The sequence below is a fragment of the Amphiura filiformis genome, chromosome 19, assembly GCF_039555335.1.
Source record: "Amphiura filiformis chromosome 19, Afil_fr2py, whole genome shotgun sequence".
NCBI classification, from domain to species: domain Eukaryota; kingdom Metazoa; phylum Echinodermata; class Ophiuroidea; order Amphilepidida; family Amphiuridae; genus Amphiura; species Amphiura filiformis.
In genome coordinates, this window is record NC_092646.1 from 23,270,455 (window position 1) to 23,289,326 (window position 18,872).

The window sequence follows — 18,872 nt, forward strand, 5'->3', positions numbered from 1 at the left end:
TTGTAGTTGCCACCAGCATACTCTGTACAAATTACGTGCACCCAGACATACATGCTGTATCAAAATGATTGTTCTCCAGCAGTTCCCAGTGATTTATGTAAACAACTGCCTCATCAAACTCCAACATGCCCCTAATTTGTAGATAATGTTTTCAAAACATAAAACTACAATTCTGTTTAATTTCAAGGGGATTCAATGTTGCATTTGAAAGAAACAGACTATTTAATAAAAAAAATACAACAAAATGGGTCACAATCATTTTGAAACAGGCTGCAGAAGTGCCTCAAAGTGTTTTCTATTCCCTATTTTTCATTCATATCACAGTATATATGTCAATGTGATATGCATGTAGAAACACATTTGATCTGCATACATGTTTTTAGCCAAGTGTGAGTATAAAGTCAGTTAGTCCATGAGTAGAATACATTACGGCTTGGGTGGGTCTGGACTGTGAACTTGATTGAAGAGACGATTCTTGACGACTTGAGACATCAAACCATGAATGACTTCTATAGTAGACTTGCAACTACGGAGAAAAAACAATAAAAATAGTATAGAGTAAGAACTTAATTCCCAATCTGAATGTAGAAGCAAAAGTAAGTACATCCATTCAGTGATTTGTTAGATTTATACAACACCTAAAAATTCATCAAATGCAGACTTGTATTTTGGGACAAGCATAGGTGTGGTAATAACCCATGCAAATGGCGAACATTGAAAGCTATATGATGGAAACACAAGTCTATGGTTCAACATGACCAACGAAGGCATATTAAAATGCATGTATTTTTATTATCACAAGAGCATGTCACCTTTGGAAATATGTATTAACTTAAATGCAAGCAATCAACTGTGTACAGTGGCGTAGCCAGGGGGAGCCGAGGGCAACCCCCACATAAAATTTTCAGGGATAAAATAGGAAAGCAAAGAGTGAAGTGTCATAATAATGAGACACAAAGTTGACAAATGGGGACAAAAATTTGGATATGACCCCACACTAAAATCTTGTCACTCACTGTGTGCACCATTCGGATCATATATATTTTATGCTACATTGTAATATTGATAAACTTCATCACGGGTCAGTTGCAGTTCGGTTAACTATGTTGTAAAGAAAGACAGGAGTACACCTTACTTAGCCACTTCATTTCTTTTGGCAACATGATTTGTTCAGGTCAAAAGTCTGTAATTTAGCCTTCATAGTGTTACCCATGGCTGAGCTAGCATAATAAAGCTGAATCTTTCCTGCCGGCCTTTACTTTAAATGTCATCTTATATATGACTAAAACTTATTACAAATATTTACCTATCCCTTGTAGACTTGGCCAATTTGTCTTCAGCTTTCCTTTCATGATCCATGGCTAGCATAAAGCTGCTTCTTCCCAGCTGACCCTCGGCCTGCTCTAACTTCTCCGACAAGTCACCTATTTGACCAGTTGTGTACTCCGCATTCTGTAATGTGAAATAACATTAAGTAAAAGATAAGAGTAAAAGTTGAGGGAATGGCAAAGTTGAGTGTCACATCATGGTCAAAGACTGCACCTAAGTTTCTGACTGGAAGATCAAATGTTGAAGGCGCTTGATTGCAGGAGTTCTATTTGCCATCATTTAAAGTTTTACTTTTTATTGATGAATTAAAATTCTTTCCCATATTTTACAGGCAGTACAATGCTCTCTAACTTCTTCCCAAAACTCAAAAGATAGTGTGGAATGTAGTAGAGTCCAAGCACTTTTATGCGGCCATGATGAGACCAAAGCATTGGCTAACCGCATGATAAGAGATATATGTAACTTACCGCCAGTAAACTTGATGAACTAAGTGTATTGACCCAATATTTATTCCACAGAGATTCTAAGAGTTTACGATCCAGCGCCGACTTGAAATAATTGACTTCCAGTGAGTAGTACTGTTTGCAATGAACACCAAAATCTTCTATCTTGTTGAGGGGGATGGTTTGGTACTCTGATGGTCCTTCATCTGGTGGCTTGTAACCCTGCAAATATGAAAGTTACAGATCAATTTTTTCTATTACAAATCTTTCAATCATTTGACTAACTCAGTGTTTACTCAGAGGCCGTATGTCTCAATTTTGGCCCAGTGAAAATTATTTTTGGCGCACACAAATTTGCAATGATGTATTACAATTAGTCAATTTGGGGAATTACGGAGCCAAAATTGGGCCAATTTGGGAAGAAAATGTTTCATTTGGCGCACCCAATTTCCAGAGAGAGTAAACACTGGACTAACTGATGAGGAGCAAGTGTTCAGCTTTGTAACAAAATTGGTTACATTTGCATTAAATTGTAAAGGTTTGTCTCGGAAATATTTGGTCAAAAAGCTAAAGGCTATGCAGTTTTGTTGGGTTTTTTATTTGGGAAAAAAGCTATGCGCTACAAGGGATTTCTTTTTTTTTAATTTCATTTTCAGCCCATTTTTTTTTTTTGCCGCTTTGCGGTCAAATTGTTGATTTTTTTTCCATTTTTTGACAACTAAGAAAAAAGGCATTCACACAGGGCTATGCAGCAATCCGATTTCACATACCCAAGACAAATCTTGTTTTTGGCCTATTTAGTGCTTCAGCAATCTTGCACACATACAAATATGAAAATAGTACTTACTTTAGGATAAGTTCTAAATGCACCCAAGTTGACTTTACCGGCTGAAATTGTCCTGATTGGATCAATCTGAAATAATTGAGGAAACAGTGAAAAGAAAAACAGTTCATATAATATTGTAAGTACAGATTAGTCATTTTAACAGCTTCCTAGGATCTTTTTATGAAATATATGTGCAAAAGAATATATTTAGAAACTGAATCATTGTAGTATATTAAGAAATGTTACGTTAAGGAAAGTAAGTCACAGTAAAGTCATATAACGTTGCAAACAATAAAGTCATAAACCTTGAAACAGAAGCCAGCTTCACATCGATATGAGGTTGGCACTAAACACTCAAAATACTTACCACTATAGCTACAAAAGGTTCCTGGAACTGTTGATGTAACATCTGTGTGCTAACATCTATCCCTGATAGCCAACATCCATAGCCAGGATGACTGTGGTACCAACCAATGGCATTCTCTAGTCGGCCAACCTAAGAGGAAAAACAGGAGATTGTACCAATAATATGCAGCTAGCCATATGTTTGTGATACCCACAGGCCAAAAGATTCAAAAGATTCTTACTTAGGCACACATAAAAAAAGATTTGTCACATGTCCCATGGGAGTTTGAAATCTAATGCAGTGTGCGTTTTTTTATTTACTTTCTATAATTTATAAATTGAACACCAATTTTAAACTCTGGCCTTGGAAGTATTCAGGCTATGTTTAGCTGGAATACAGGCTACATCTAGCATTACAAATACCTGGCATAGAGTGGTATTGGTGGAGTAGATATGCTTACTGAAATAATGAAATCAAAGTCAGAATAGAGAATTTTAAACATAAAATGTATCTAAAGTCATACTCATCATCATCTATGGTTTTGATGGTAATATTATTACAACATTAACCCCATTGCAGATGCATTGAAAAGCATTGTTGCTTTTGAATTAAACAATGGTTATCCATCAATACACACATTTAGGGTTTCTCTACCGGATGTCGATTTGGACCGAAATTCCTTCCCACAATACCAAATGCGTATTGCATAACAAAGGAGATGGAGTATCCTCTGAATTGTATCTATTGTTATGCAATATGCCTACAATGTATTACCTTGTGGGAAGGAATTTAGGTACAAATCGACATCCGGTAAAGAAACCCTTAAGGTTATACAGGATTTTGAACTTTTGTGTAGGCATATTGGCTGCACGTAGCCACCTAAAATATTTTGTTTTTCAAAAAATAAACATGGCAGGCCTAAAAATCATACTTCATCTTAAAGTTGACACTCTAATGATTATTATTGTAATACTTTTAACGTCATATCTCATACACAAATGTACTTTGTAAGTGTTTCAATTTGTGTTCAATTTCATGAGCATGAGGTTTTTTGGGAAAGAGGCCAGGAAAATATGGGGAGAGGGTCCGATTTCATTGCGATTTCGCATATGTGTTACAAACAAACCAATGAAATAATGTACCTATTTATTCTTTCGATAGGTCCTCCTGATTTAAAACAGTAAGCTTACATGTTCACAGAATGTCAATGAAAATGATGGGGTAAATGTCGTCTTTTTTGCAACAACAATATTAATTTAGTGTGCCAATATATTGACACAATTATTCCCTACATTATTTCTTTGAAGTATCAGCTAACACATGCATATCAAAATTTTATGAATCAGCCACGGAAACATTAAAAATAATTTATTTCATCTCAGCATATCAGGCCAAATGGTCCAAAATGGAGTTCTGAGATATCCACACATTTAGTTTCAACCCGGGGGTCACTCCAATTGTGGCCTGTACACCATCCGCGATAATCAACTTTTGAAAAGCACCCTAAACAAGGATTTAACCCTTGGCTAAAACGATACCCTAAACAAGGATTTTATTCCTTGCAACACATTTCATACCCTAAATTTCATTTTCAAGTGTTTGCAATTGCAATTTTGCTACCCTTTTTCCAATTTTTCATGTTTTTGACACCCTAAACACGATCGCCAGATCGTGCCTACCCACCTAAAAACTACCCTTTTACGCGTTTTCATTATCGCGGATGGTGTACAGGCCACAATGGGAGTGAACCCCGGGAGTTTCAAGTACTCACATTTTCTGCTATTTCACAGTATCAATTCACAATCCCATAATATTCCAGGTGCAGTGCTCCTGTATTACTACTGATAATCCTTACTGCATGGGAAGTATCAATTGATTTTCACAAAACTTGCAGAAATTGACAAATTTCTGCCAAAACTTCCACACTATCTATTATCATGTTCAAACCATGTGCTAACTTGTTTACAATGCTAGTTAGTGTTGCCAGGGCCAAGGTGATAGTACTTATTTTATTGATTTTGTCTAGTATAGTGCTGGTTGAATACTCATGCTCCACTGTGCATATGCTTCAGTGATTTTAGCAATCAAATGAAAATGATAGGGTTGCCAGTTCATGCACTGGAATAATAATCACTATAAGGGGCACATCACTAAATAAATGTCCCATTGAAATACATGTGAAAATACAATAAAGTAACTAGGTGCATAATAATTATGAGTCCTGGGGAGGGTAGAATGGGGAGGGGGAGCAGTTTTTGGCAAACATTTACAGTGCATCTTTATAAGGCTTAGGAAACACTACAGAAACATTCAAATCTGCATCATAATATCTAGGCCATTTAAAGTTTCCACATTGGCAAAGTTAGGCTGGCCGAGAGCAGGGCCAGGGGATGATGACAGGAAATGTTGGCATACCTTTTAAAATCTAATCCACGGGCCCCCTATGTATATTTGGGATTCCCCCTTCCAAAGAAAATGATAGCCCCTCACACCTTCTCTTTCTTCCATGAGTTACACCAAATGCGGAAGGATTTAGTGTAGTGTCCCCTTAAAACAAGAACTGTCTTTAAAAAAGAATTAGTGCTGTGGGATATCTAGAGCAAATATTGATACACAAAAATAATTTAAAAAATACTTTGTTGATACAATTTTTCAATCTACATCTCTGAGATGTTTAATATATACATATACTTCATAAATAAAAATTAAAAAACAAAAGACAAGTTGAGTGGAATTTTCATCCTCCGTAACCTTAAAGGGACCATTGAAAGAAAATATGATTTGGTATCAAAATAAAGCCCATAAAATATAGAATCAATATCTAAAACAATTGAAGAACTAACTATTTTAGAAATAAAAATACAATGAAAACAACGTACTCGATTTACCCCCTTCCGGCGCTACATCGCGCGTCATTTATCAAAAGTAGAAAATTGGGCGCTTTCCTGATGACGTCATTGTGGTTACGCGTTTGGGTTGCGTTGACATTTTTGCCGGGATAATTTGACAACAACGATCGCGATCTAAATATCAGATGCAATAATCATGGTAATACAACCACTTATAATTATTTAAAGGTCAAGTAAAAACAAAATTCCAGTTAATTGTCCACATGTTATCAAAAAGAGGAAGTGGAGGGCCTTTTTATTTATCATTTATTAGTTATTTTTTACAGTGCGCATGCGTCGGACCAATCTAGCATGAAATTTGATTTCTCGTACAAAATTTGAGACTTGTTTTCATCTTTGTCGATTATGCGACTCATCATCCCTCATCAATTTCATCATATCTGGAGTGATTTGAGTCTACAGATTTAGTGGTGTAATCGATGACAAAGATCCAACTCTCGATTGTGTGTATTCACTGATTGAAATTCACTTCGGTTTGACATCTTCCTTGTTTTTCGTCAACCCCACGAATTTGGAAGCCCTGCGATTAAGAAATTACGGCGATCGATCGGGACTACATAAACTGAAGATCTGTATGTATGCATTGTTGTTGTATTATGATTGTCACCTGTATGATCAATCATCCCCTTGCATGCTCCATCCCTACACTAACTCAACTCAAGCTCATCCTGCTTGCTGAAGACTAACTCTTGAGCTCTTGTTTAGGACTGGACGAAGTGGAACTGCACTGTTAGCTGTTGTGAAGATCGTATGTATGCATTGTTGCTGTGCAACTACACATTGTCATCTACATGCTCAATCATCCCTTGCATTGCATGCTCCCTCCCTACCTACACTAACTCAACTCCAGTTCATCCTGCTTGCTGAAAAAACTAACTCTTGTGCTGTTCATGCATGCTTGATTATAGTTGTGTAAAGCCAGTTCTCCTGCCAAATGCCTGCCTCCATCATTATCATTGCCATGTTGTTTACCAATTACCATGCCAACTACATCATGATGAACTACCATGTTTGGAGTGTTTTGATGTATTAAATGTCAATGTACTGATTATCCTGAGACATCACATTTGTAATTGTAAATACTGCCATTAATTTTCTGATGTCGTATTTTGCTGATGTCCTGTGTCGCCAAACTATTGATCATGGCCAGTGTAACTCAATGTATGACTGTATTGAAGTCAAATCCAATATTACGTATGTCAAGATGAATAACTTAGTTCCTTATGTACCATGTATCATTATATGCTGCTTGTACCTAGCAATATTGTTCTCCATCTACCTTAAACAACAACCGTGTGCCCAAACTTCGCACTCATCCATCTTGCGAGCAGGTGATGTGGAATCAAATCCAGGTCCCCGGCCACCCAAATATCCCTGCGGGGAATGTAACAAGGCCTGCACTTCCTACAGAGGAGCAAAAGCCAGCATCCTTTGTGAATCTTGTGATGCCTGGTTCCACTCAGAGTGTGTGGGATTATCTGATGTAGTCCTCAATGCCCTTGGTCGATGTGACCTACCTTGGGAGTGCTACAAATGCGGGTTACCAAACCTGTCTTCTGGGCTCTTTGATTCTACCATCCTCGACGGGTCTATGAGCAGTCAAAGCAGCCATTCAACGTCCAGCTCTACCAGCTCCTGCCACCCGGGCTCACCATTGGCCAAGTCATCGCCTAGTAAACAAGGTAAACAGCAATCCTTTCAAAACCTCCGCTTATTGGAGATTAACTTCCAGAGTATCTACTCAAAAGCGAAGAATTCTGGAGTATGGTTGAAGCAGTTAAGCCAGATGTGATCTATGGTTGCGAGACATGGCTCAAACCAACCATCGCCCAAGGAGAAGTATTCCCACCTGGTTACGACATGTACCGCTCACGACAGAAATGGCGGCCATGGTGGTGTTATACTGGGCATCCATAACAGCCTTAACAACCACCAGATTGACATTCAGACTGGAGCGGAATTTGTTGCGGCAAAAATACTTAATGGCAAGCAGTCTATTGTGGTTGCATCACTGTATCGTCCAACAAACAATGATCAAGACTACATGGACGAATTGAACCGTACCATCATTCAATTGTGCCAGAACAACCCAGGAGCTGCGATTTGGATATCTGGCGATATTAATCTTCCAGACATTGACTGGAGCACTGGCAGCATCATCTCGCATCAGTACAGAATCTCAATAAATGAGTCCTTCCTCCAAGTCATGGATCGTGCAGGACTCGACCAGTTGATCGATTTCCCAACACGCAGGCGATAATATCCTGGGCGTTATAGTGACTAATAGACCCTCCCTGGTTAACAGATGCTCGGGTTTACCAGGCCTAGCTTACCATGATGTCATCTATATGGATGTTAATGTAAGGGCTCACAGAAGAAAGCCAGTTCGCGCAAGATCCTGTTGTGGAAAAGAGCTGACCTTGACGCCATACGTGACAGAATCAAGAAATGGGCCAGTCATTTCACGTCTGAGTTTACTACTTCCACCCCAGTAGAGGAATTAGCCAATGCCATTCAACACGAGTTGGAGCGAGTCATAGAGGACTGTGTGCCTTGAAATTGAGCTCAACCAGACACAACCAACCTTGGTTTAACTCCAGCACTAAGCGGGCCACCAGACGCAAGGCACGAGCCTATCGTAAAGCTCGTAAAACCAACAAGGAGAGGGATTGGCTTCGATTCAAACATCTAAAGAAAGAATCCCAGAAGACATGCCGAAGGTCATACAACAAGTACATCTATGACATAGTGCACAGTGATCCTAGCAGTAGGCGTAATAAGAGGCTTGGCGCCCTTATTAAGTCGAAGAGATGTGACCAGATGGGCGTTGCTCCACTGAAGGAAGGTGGGTTCTTACACTCTGACCCCAAGACCAAAGCTGCTATACTCAACCGGCAGTTTACATCTGTGTTTTCTGTTGACGACGGCTCTACTGTACCTGACCTTGATCACAAACAACATCCCTCCATGGATAGCATCACCGTAGACAGGAATGGTGTTACCAAGCTGCTCAGAAACCTGAAGCCCTTCTCAGCATCTGGACCCGATGGCATACCAACAAAGCTACTGAAAGAAACAGCTGAAGAAATCTCTCCTGTAGTGACTCTTCTATTTCAAGCTTCCATCGATCAAGGCAAGGTTCCATCCCAGTGGAAGAAAGCTCAGATTGTTCCGATTTTCAAGAAGGGCAGCCGTTCTGATGCAGCCAACTACCGGCCAATCTCCCTCACTTCAGTCTTATGCAAGCTATGTGAGCATATCGTGCACTGTGCCGTTATTCGTCATCTCAATACATGTAAGATTCTATCTGACGCACAACACGGATTTCGCCAACGAAGATCTTGCGAGACCCAGCTCATTGTCACCTTGGATGACCTGGCCAAAGGATTGGACAACAAATCCCAGACTGATGTGATTCTCCTAGACTACGAGAAGGCATTCGACAAGGTTTCGCATCGTCACCTACTGAAGAAAGTGGAACACTACGGCGTCCATGGTAGTTCTCTCAACTGGATCAGAGACTTTCTTTCCAGCAGATCCCAATCAGTCGCAGTTGATGGCAGTAAGAGCCCTGAAGCACCTGTGACATCTGGTGTCCCACAGGGCAGCGTGCTAGGACCCCTGTTGTTTGTTATCTACATCAACGATCTTCCTGATTGTGTCTCTGACTCCACAACAAGACTGTTCGCCGATGATAGCCTCGTCTGCCAAACATCACATCTCCAGGGGACTCAGCTGCTCTTCAACATGACCTTGACGCTCTCCAGAAGTGGGAATCTGACTGGCTAATGAGCTTCAACGAAACAAAGTGCCAAGTATTGCAGGTGACCAACAAACGCAAGTCCACTCCAGCGTCCTATTCCATCCATGGCCACACACTGGAGACTGTCAACTCAGCTAAGTATCTGGGCGTCCATCTTGATTCCAGACTGAGTTTCAACACTCATGTGGACACCATCACCAAGAAGGCAAATTCAACCAAGGCTTTCCTGTCACGCAACATCAGCCACTGCAGTCAGAAAGTTAAGGAAGCAGCCTACACAACCTTCATCAGACCCACTGTGGAGTATGCAGCATCAGCTTGGGATACCCACACACAGCGTAATACAAAGAAGCTCGAACAGGTGCAACGGAATTCTGCCCGCTTTGTCACAGGAATCTCGACAGAAGAAGTAAGCGTCACCTCAATGCTCCGCAACTTGAACTGGACATCGCTCCAGGACCGACGCCTTTGCAGTCGCCTACTGATGATGTACAAGATCAGATTTGACCTGGTTGATATTACATGGAACCAATACCTCATCCATCATTGTTCATCTACCAGAGGTCATTCATCCAGGTTCTTGCAACCCCACACCAACTCTTCAGTGTTTGCTAATTCATTCTTCCCACGCACCATCCGGGATTGGAACAAGCTCCCAGTGGATCCAGCAAACTACCAATCTCTCGACAGCTTTAAGACCATGTTGAGGGATTCTCTACTGAAGTAGTCTCATCACCAGCCTAGTTTTTACTCGCACATCTGTATATATTTTGCACCTGTCTTCAGCGAGCACCTCCCATGGGTATTATTATTATAGGCCTATGTATTTTTTCCGTAGGACCTACCTTAAAAAATATTCAAGAGATGATTATTTTTTCCAAAACCTGACAATTGGTATAAAAAAGCTTTTTCTTCCATACGTTAACTTTCAAAAGTGCTTATTTTCATACCCCAAACAATGCAAAGTAGGCCTAGGCCCTTTTATTTTGCAAATTTATTCCCCTATAGGCCTACCATGTGTTATACGGAGACTTGCCAATATTATTTGAGCCGTTGGCACTGGGCAGTAGCTGAACGGCAGATGAAGAAGTTGGTTCAGAAGAAGAACATGACATGCAAGCTGTTCTTGAAATAAATTACGAGGAGCGCCTATAAACATACATACGCCTTCAAAAAGCCTCTATGCTACAAACATCAAATGGGAAATATTATAGGCCTACACTTATTTTAATCCATGGATGGTTAGGACCGGGGTAGGCCTAGGCTATGTGAAATTGATGTCAGTCATTTCTAAAAACGAAATATCCAGCCAGGCGCGCTGTATTTTACAAGATTTACCCAATCAACATAAACTTTGTGTAACTGTAGGCCTACCTTTGATAAAACGCTTTCGGACACTTTGCACTTTCAAGTATCAGTGGGAGTTGAGATTGGATTAGGCCTATAAGCATTTCCATAACGTAAACTAAAGGCTGACAGTAAATATTGTTCATGTGATTGTTTGGAGTGGCCTTTATATGTTCCTCTCGTGGTTCTTTATCTTCAAATTTGTTTCTCATTTTTCATAGGCTAAAATAAATAAAAATAGGCCTAAATTTCGGCTTTTATATAATAACGCCTTTTCCCAGATCTCGGAGGGTTCAAAGCGCTGTAATTTCGCTGCCATGGTACTTATCACAATCAGATCGCATCATCTAGGCTGGATGCTGCCGAACCTGTCGCAAATCTAGCCGCACTTGGATTGTAAAATCCACCAATTATCTTTTCAGCTCCCCAAATTTCATTGGGTGAAGGAAGTTTTTGATAACCAAACAACTAATCACCGATTTTTAAGAAGCAGGAGGAAACTGGAGATCCCGAAGAAAACCTGCAGGATCGAGATAAACCAAGTTCACATGAGTCTTTGGGCGCATGCGCCAGGGGCTTGAAGTTGAACCCGGGACCTCAGTAGTGGTGCAAGGCGAGGAAACAACCAGCGCCAACTCGCTCTCCCGAGCCTGACTTTTGTTTTGAACCTGGACCCATAAGTGTGTCTCTACACGCCGTGGACGGAGCGACCGTTTAGAAACAAGCACGCAACAGCTTCCAAACTTCGGAGTCAGGATCGGCTTGCGTTTTAGGCCTGGCGGTTAAGGCCGTATAAAATTAATGTGTTGGTTCTCGTCCCCTCTCTCCTCAATTTCTGGGATTTGTCAGATTTTTTTATAGATTTTTCAATTATTTTAGACTTTGGAATGATTTATGAATTTTTCATACATAGGCCTATAAATAAGTTTATTAGAGAACAAGGACCACTTCCAAGTCTTTTTGTGGTAGGGCCTACTCTAGGGGTTTATCCTCAGAATCTCACATTTGAAAAAAAAAAAGTGCGGCATCGTTTCCTCGAGCACTGTTGGAAAAGACCGAAAACTGCAGACAATGCTGATTTTACACTGAAAAAAAAAACCTCCCTCCCTCATCAATTCATGAAAATCCTCTGGCGAGAACCAAAATATTAATTTTATACGGCCTAACCTAGGCCGCATACGCCCGCAATGCCCGGGAGGTAGGCTAATTAGGCCTAAAGAAATTAAGTCGCATGTCATGGGCTAAGCTTCTCTTCTCTTTTCTATTCTCACCAGATATTTCAGAGGAAATATAAGTAAAGAGTTGCTATATCAGAATGTCTCAGTCAAAATAAATGATACTCTCTTGCAAACGCCGAGCAGCTAGCACTGACAGCTTTGACTTTGTCAATATGAAGGCCTAGGCCTAACTTACTTATGTTTCCCCGTTGTTGGCCAATTTTGTAGGCCTAGCTAGAATTTATATATAGGCCTATCATAGAAGTCATTATAGCTTTGTAATTTATATAATATCCTTTTTAATATACTTGTTAGGCCTAAAAGGCACATAAAAGTTCATTGCTGTAAACACGTTCATGCGTTGGTTTAGGACCAAGTCTGGACTATGCAGTGTTGCCATGCAGCGGAAAGGATAACCACTTTGACGTCACAGGGGTTGCCACGTGTCTCTGCACGTATGAATTAGGCGAACGACGCGACATTGGCGCTTTGTCTTTATTTGCTGATTTGGGGGTAAAATAAAGGAAAATTATGTTTATCATTTTAGAAATGGATTCTATATGTTATTAGCTTTATTTTGATACCAAATGTGTTTTTCTTTCAATGGTCCCTTTAAGACGTAATGGTTTGATGCCCTGAAAATCAGAGACAGTCTTTTGGAATTTGCAGGAGAGCATTAAATAGCTCTTCTGGAGCCTTCAAGGAGAGCTGTTTAGAGCATGTACAATAGAATGTAAGGACAGAATGGTGAACTAAGGAGAGCTAAAAATCACCAGATTTAAGGAGAGCAGTAGAGAGCAATTGCTCTCACTCTTCTCAAAATGCAGTCCATGTGAAAATGGTTCCAGGTGCAAAAAAGCATCAGGTGAGAATAGGTGAGAATCTTTTTTTTGTTCTGCAAAAGCAATCAAGCTTAAATCTGCTTTTAAAAATGAGCTCTAAATGTTTTCAATAAAAACCACACTCTTACCTGTTTAGAATTTTCAATATATGCTGCCATGTATTCATAGGCTTCTGCTTGTGCATTAACCCTGGTTTCTGTGCCTTCTACTGGTAAAGCAAATGAATCCATAACTATCATTGTCTCGCCATCAACCTGCCAATGAACAGAGGAAAGAAATCCTGGTAAGCTTAAAACTAGGGCTCAAACGATTATCGGATCGGATATCGTATCGGCTCGATATTTTCGATATATCGGTATCGGATCGGATATCGGTACAAATTTTTTTTATTTAATTTTTTTTAAAATTTGAACAAACAAATGGGAAAAAATTACAAAAAAATTACAATTTGTTATCCTTAAAATGAGCCCTACTTAAAATATTGGTAATACATGCTGAAGGAATAAAAACACATACAATGTAATGTACAAAACTGGGTCAAATTGGGTTAATTTTGTTCTAAAACAGATCAAAAGGCAGATGTACATCGCAAATTTTTGTTCAATTTTAATTTGTCCCGGTATTTCGTGCCACATGGCAAACTTGCTTCCCTGTCCCCTGGTCGCAACACACATGGAAAATTGCGAGAACCAACTCATCTTCACCTGCAATGACCAAGTCGTTATGTACATGTACTTCTGCAATGTAATTCCAAAATTTCTAGTGTGACAATTTATTTCTGATTAAATTAGATATAGTTTAGAAAACATAAATACCTTTCCGAGCAACATTCCCATGACTTCTAAATTTCCTCCTGATCTTGCGTGCATCACCATCTTCAACAAAGCCAAAGCAGAGATCTTGATGTACTTGAAGTAATGGTTGCTGGTAACCGAAAAGGAGAGAGAAAAGATAAGTGGGGTGTGAGTATAACATATACATGTACAACATGATTTGTCGGCTGTACTCGATAGCGGCGTATACATGTAATGGGGCACCACGAATAAACAACTTATTGAGAAAATCAAGGAAAAGTCATCACAAGGAACTTTTTCAAATCGCTCTTGCAAATGTAACTAAGTAAGAGGAGCTGTAGTTGAGAGATTGCTCTCGCTCCTCTCAAAAGGCAGACTCTAGTTAATAGTAAGTTCTTTTAAGAACTTACTTATTAAAAAGCTTTCTTAAAAGCTTTCTTCTTGAGGTCTAACTGCTGACCAAACGTTCATCGGCAGAAAGATGGAAACACCTTTTTTTTTTTTTGTAACCCTGCTGTAACCTTGTATAGAATTACCAAGGCTACATAAACTGAGCTTCATTGTATTGTGTAGGCTCTACATGTAAAGCAGACTGTTATCTTTTTGGAATTGCTCGGTGTTAACTTAGACACTGTTGGTGTACTGGGAAATTATTGTTTGCTGACTACAAGTTAATTTTGACACATTGATTATAATTTGAGACATGGCGTTTGAGAATCTAAAACGTTTAAGGGGGTACTACACCCGTGCCCATTTTTGGGCCTATTTTTGCATTTTTCTCACAAAGTTAAGCGCGTTGGTGACAAGTAAGATATGTATATTATAGGGGCAAGGACTACAACTACTGCACTGGAAATTTTATTTCAGCACAGACAACAGTTGTGGCATTACAGCCAAAAATGAGGGAAAACCAATATTTGATCAATAAATCAATAACTGTTTGCATTGAGTTGCTGAATTGTCAGTGCAGTAGTTGTAGTCCTTGCCCCTATAATATACATATCTTAATTTTCACCAATGCGCTATAACTTTTGAGAAAAAAGCAAAAAATAGGCACAAAATTGGCCAGGGGTGTAGTACCCCCTTAAGGGTGTAGGGTCAACTATTTATTTTGTCGATTTTACAACCTTGGTGTCACAATTTCTACCTTCACATGAGATGTTACTACCTTGGCGTGAGAAAATTTCCAAATTCACATGACTGTCATGCTCAATGTGTGACAGTTGACAGTGCACTGAATTTCCATTGCTTTACATGGTGTCATGCTTCACTCAATCACTGATTATGATGTGATTTGACAGCTCCCCGATCAAAGCTCTATCCTTATCCATTGGCAATGCTAGGATTGCATCATCGAGGAATATACCTCTCAATAAAATATTAGCAATAGAGGTACCGTAGTCATTGTGACGTCAACACCACCATCTCGTGGGTACAGAGAGCCTTGTTGCTAAGATTACTGTGTTGACGCTTGACTGAAGAGGTGCGTCACATGCTGCGACTTCCGCGTAATTGGGGGCATAATGTCTAATGCATGACATGCAGAACAGTACCCACAAGTTGCTCGAGAACTCTAGCCAAGAATTTGCTCACCGATAGCTTCACATTCTAGGCTAGAGACAGTTGCATTCAATATCTAGTCGGATTCGCTGAAGCATGACACAGTGTAAAGTTCAGAAGTAAACACAACCGATTGCATCAAAAATGTTGCAAAATTACACTTCAGCTAAATTTTAGACTGGATGTCCAAAATACGCAAATCTTGCTCAAAAGATATAGCTGACTCATCGAAATAACTTTCATCCAAATTTCAAACTTAAGGGGTACTACACCCTCGATAAATTTGTGTCTATTTTTGCATTTTTCTCAAAACTAATAACACAGTGGTAACAAAAGTTATGTATATTATTGGGGCAAGGAATCAATTATTACACTGGAATTTCAGTGATCCAAGACAAGCGGTTTGTTATTTATGATCAGAAATAAGGTACCGCTAGGATGTACCTCGTTTCCTATCATATATACTGAACCGCTTGTCTTGAGTCACTGAAATTTCAGTGTAGTAATTGGATTCCTTGCCCCAATACTATACATAACTTTTGTTACCGGTGTGTAATTATTTTTTGAGTAAAAAGGAAAAAAAAGTCACAAATTTACCACATGGGTGTAGTACCCCCTTAACAGAATAAATAACCTCCGGTGTAAAAAATTGCACCGCTGTCCGACCGAAAAACCAATTTAAGTACATGTACTCTAGCATCAAATGCGTAACTATCGTGTGCAAATCGTGTGTCGGATCCTGCGGAAAAGGCTGACGGACTCTATAAAACTACAGAATAAAACAGCAATGTTTTCAGCCACTTAAACACCAAAATAATTTCATTCAACTTGTAAGCATGTAATTCTGGCTGTGTAACCAGCCCTCGAATTAAGGATCTGAAGGGGCACAGCAACTTTTTTAGGGCAAATTGATCATTGCCTTGGATTTCCATTGAAAAGGCGAGGCAGCACAGCAATTTGTAATATTTCAAAAGGGCATCACGGCAACTGTTTAAAATTTGAGAAGGGCACCAAGGCAATTTCTCAAAAGTGATCATGATAGATGATTTTAGTGCTAATCGAACATTGGTCTTCAAAGGTAAGCTTTGAGCTTAGCATAGGTGTCCCTTCAAAGGGTCATAGAAGGGGAAATCAATGTAAATAAAAGTCGGCAAAGACCTTAGAACTCATCACAAAGGAGTTCACAAGGTGTGGTCGGCAAAGTGTCCTTTGAGGTGCAGGGCACCAACGGCAACTTCTTTAGAGGGCACGGCAAGTGACTGCCGTCGGTGAAGGACATATTTTGAGGGCATTACGGCAGTGGGGGTGGGCACCCCCGGCAATATGCCGTCGGTGCCGTGGGTTAATTCGAGGGCTGGCTGTAACGATCAATACATCATTTCCACCCTGATATTGCAGTGATGTCAGTGGAATCAGTTGTAGTAACTACAAATTTCGAACGTTTGAGGTCTTGTTCTCAAGTTGTAGAAGGTGCCATAGGGTGTTTTGGGTGTTAATTATTTTCATTGTAAATGTCGCAAAATATTAATATTGATAATAATTGACAACCTGTTTCACCTCTCCATATATTCATACATTGCTCACCTGTGTTTTCATATCATATTTTGTTGTGAAAAATGATTACAAATGTGCAATTTGTAATCATTTTTGGAGCAACGATTTCTTCGTACCGACAAACATACAAACACATACACAGCACTTCAATTATTGGAACTGCAGTGGAGTGCACATTTCATTGGGTGCAGCTACAAATCATTAATCGCTAGGGTTCGCTAAACGTGATGGCGTACAGACGCCGCATAGATGCGCATGCATACGAAAGGGCTGCCTAAACACTGAGACATCACTACCACATCAGGATGAGGATGGAAAATGGTACTGACAGTCAAGACAATGGACTTTGCTGGTGGTAGTGGAATTCGACAACCGTGACTAGCTTCACTTTACAAACTATTTTTACATTACAATTCCCTCTCTCCCATGCTTTATTATTCCAATTCATTAACTTATCGCCATTAAACACTTTTCTTCTTAATTTTAATGGTTAAATTGCTAATAAAAATGTATAAATTACAACACAAGTGGACTTGTTTTTTAATTTTTTTTAGTAAGCTTACTCTTTCGTCCATGGTTTCGCTGCCAGTATTTCTTGCTGCTGTTTCTTGTCATATTTATAAATTTCATCGATACTTCCGATGAGTTCAACACTATTTGCCAGATCCCACGACTTTTGTGCCATTTCCCCATCCATCTTTGAAGCGTTTGAAGTTATTTTATGAGACCACTTTCCACAAACACTGTCGTTTCCTATTGACTTGACCTACGACTTTATAGAGTCTATTGAGGACGATTGAAACTCGTACGCATGCTTTATCTCTGTGAGGGCACTGTATTGGGATAGTGTTACTTAGGCTACAGTCAATCATCTCGTTATTTTGGCATGATTGATGATTAATTTGGCCAGGCTGATTTTGGCTTTCTGTTTCAATGAATCCACTTCAGGCCATAAATCATAAACAGATAATAAATAAAATGAATAAATAAAAATTAAACAAATAAATAAATAAACACAAGTCATGCACAATAAGAAATTAAACAAAGGAACAAAATGCTAAAGCCTAATACAAATAAATTAACTGAATAGAATTAGAAATGGTTTGAGAAAGAACTTGAGTTGAACTTAAAAAATAAACAAGGAAATTTGAAAAAGAGGAAAAAAAAGAAAGAAAGCCCCAGGGAAGAAAACAAACAAACAAACAAACAAACAAACAAACAAACAAACAAACAAACAAACAAACAAACAAACAAACAAACAAACAATAAATAAATAAATAAATAAATGAATAAATAATGAATGAATGGAAGAAAGAAAGAAAGAAAGAAAGAAAGAAAGAAAGAAAGAAAGAAAGAAAGAAAGAAAGAAAGAAAGAAAGAAAGAAAGAAAGAAAGAAAGAAAGAAAGAAAGAAAGAAAGAAAGGAAAGAAAGAAAGAAAGAAAGAAAGAAAGAAAGAAAGAAAGAAAGAAAGAAAGAAAGAAAGAAAGAAAGAAAGAAAGAAAGAAAGAAAAAGAAAGAAAGAAAGAAAGAAAGAAAGAAAGAAAGAAAGAAAGAAAGAAAGAAAGAAAAAAAAAGAAAGAACTGAAAAGAAAAAATACCACCCGGATATCCTAAGCTAACGCTAAATACGGCGCCGCCACCTAACGGAAAGAAAGAAGTTAGTAATCAGTTGCTATCTACTGAAAATAGTAATCATTTGCTATCTACTGATGATAGTAATCAGTTTGCTATCTACTGAAGATATTAATCATTTGCTATATCGATCTACTGAAGATAGTAATCAGTTGCTATCTTCTGAAGATAGTAATCATTTGCTATCTACTGAAGATATAATAATCATTTGCTATCTAGGGTACCTGCAGGTAATATGGGACCATTAAGGACGTTTAGCTTATTTGCATAAAAACTAAAGAAGATATGCCCACAAGAGATTGTTATGAT

General features: G+C 38.9%; 1 protein-coding gene across 1 annotated transcript; it reads right to left on the reverse strand.

Annotated features, from left to right (window-relative positions):
- Positions 1 to 275: 275 nt before the first annotated feature.
- On the reverse strand, positions 276 to 17,712 carry LOC140141069 (COP9 signalosome complex subunit 5). The gene is made up of 8 exons (XM_072162842.1): positions 17,494 to 17,712; positions 13,838 to 13,946; positions 13,151 to 13,276; positions 2,966 to 3,094; positions 2,620 to 2,685; positions 1,797 to 1,994; positions 1,307 to 1,452; positions 276 to 526 (listed from the first exon to the last, which is right to left on the reverse strand). Exons 1-8 carry the CDS (start codon positions 17,625 to 17,627, stop codon positions 427 to 429), a joined length of 1,008 nt encoding a protein of 335 aa, XP_072018943.1. The 5' UTR covers positions 17,628 to 17,712; the 3' UTR covers positions 276 to 426.
- Between the last annotated feature and the right edge of the window lie 1,160 nt (positions 17,713 to 18,872).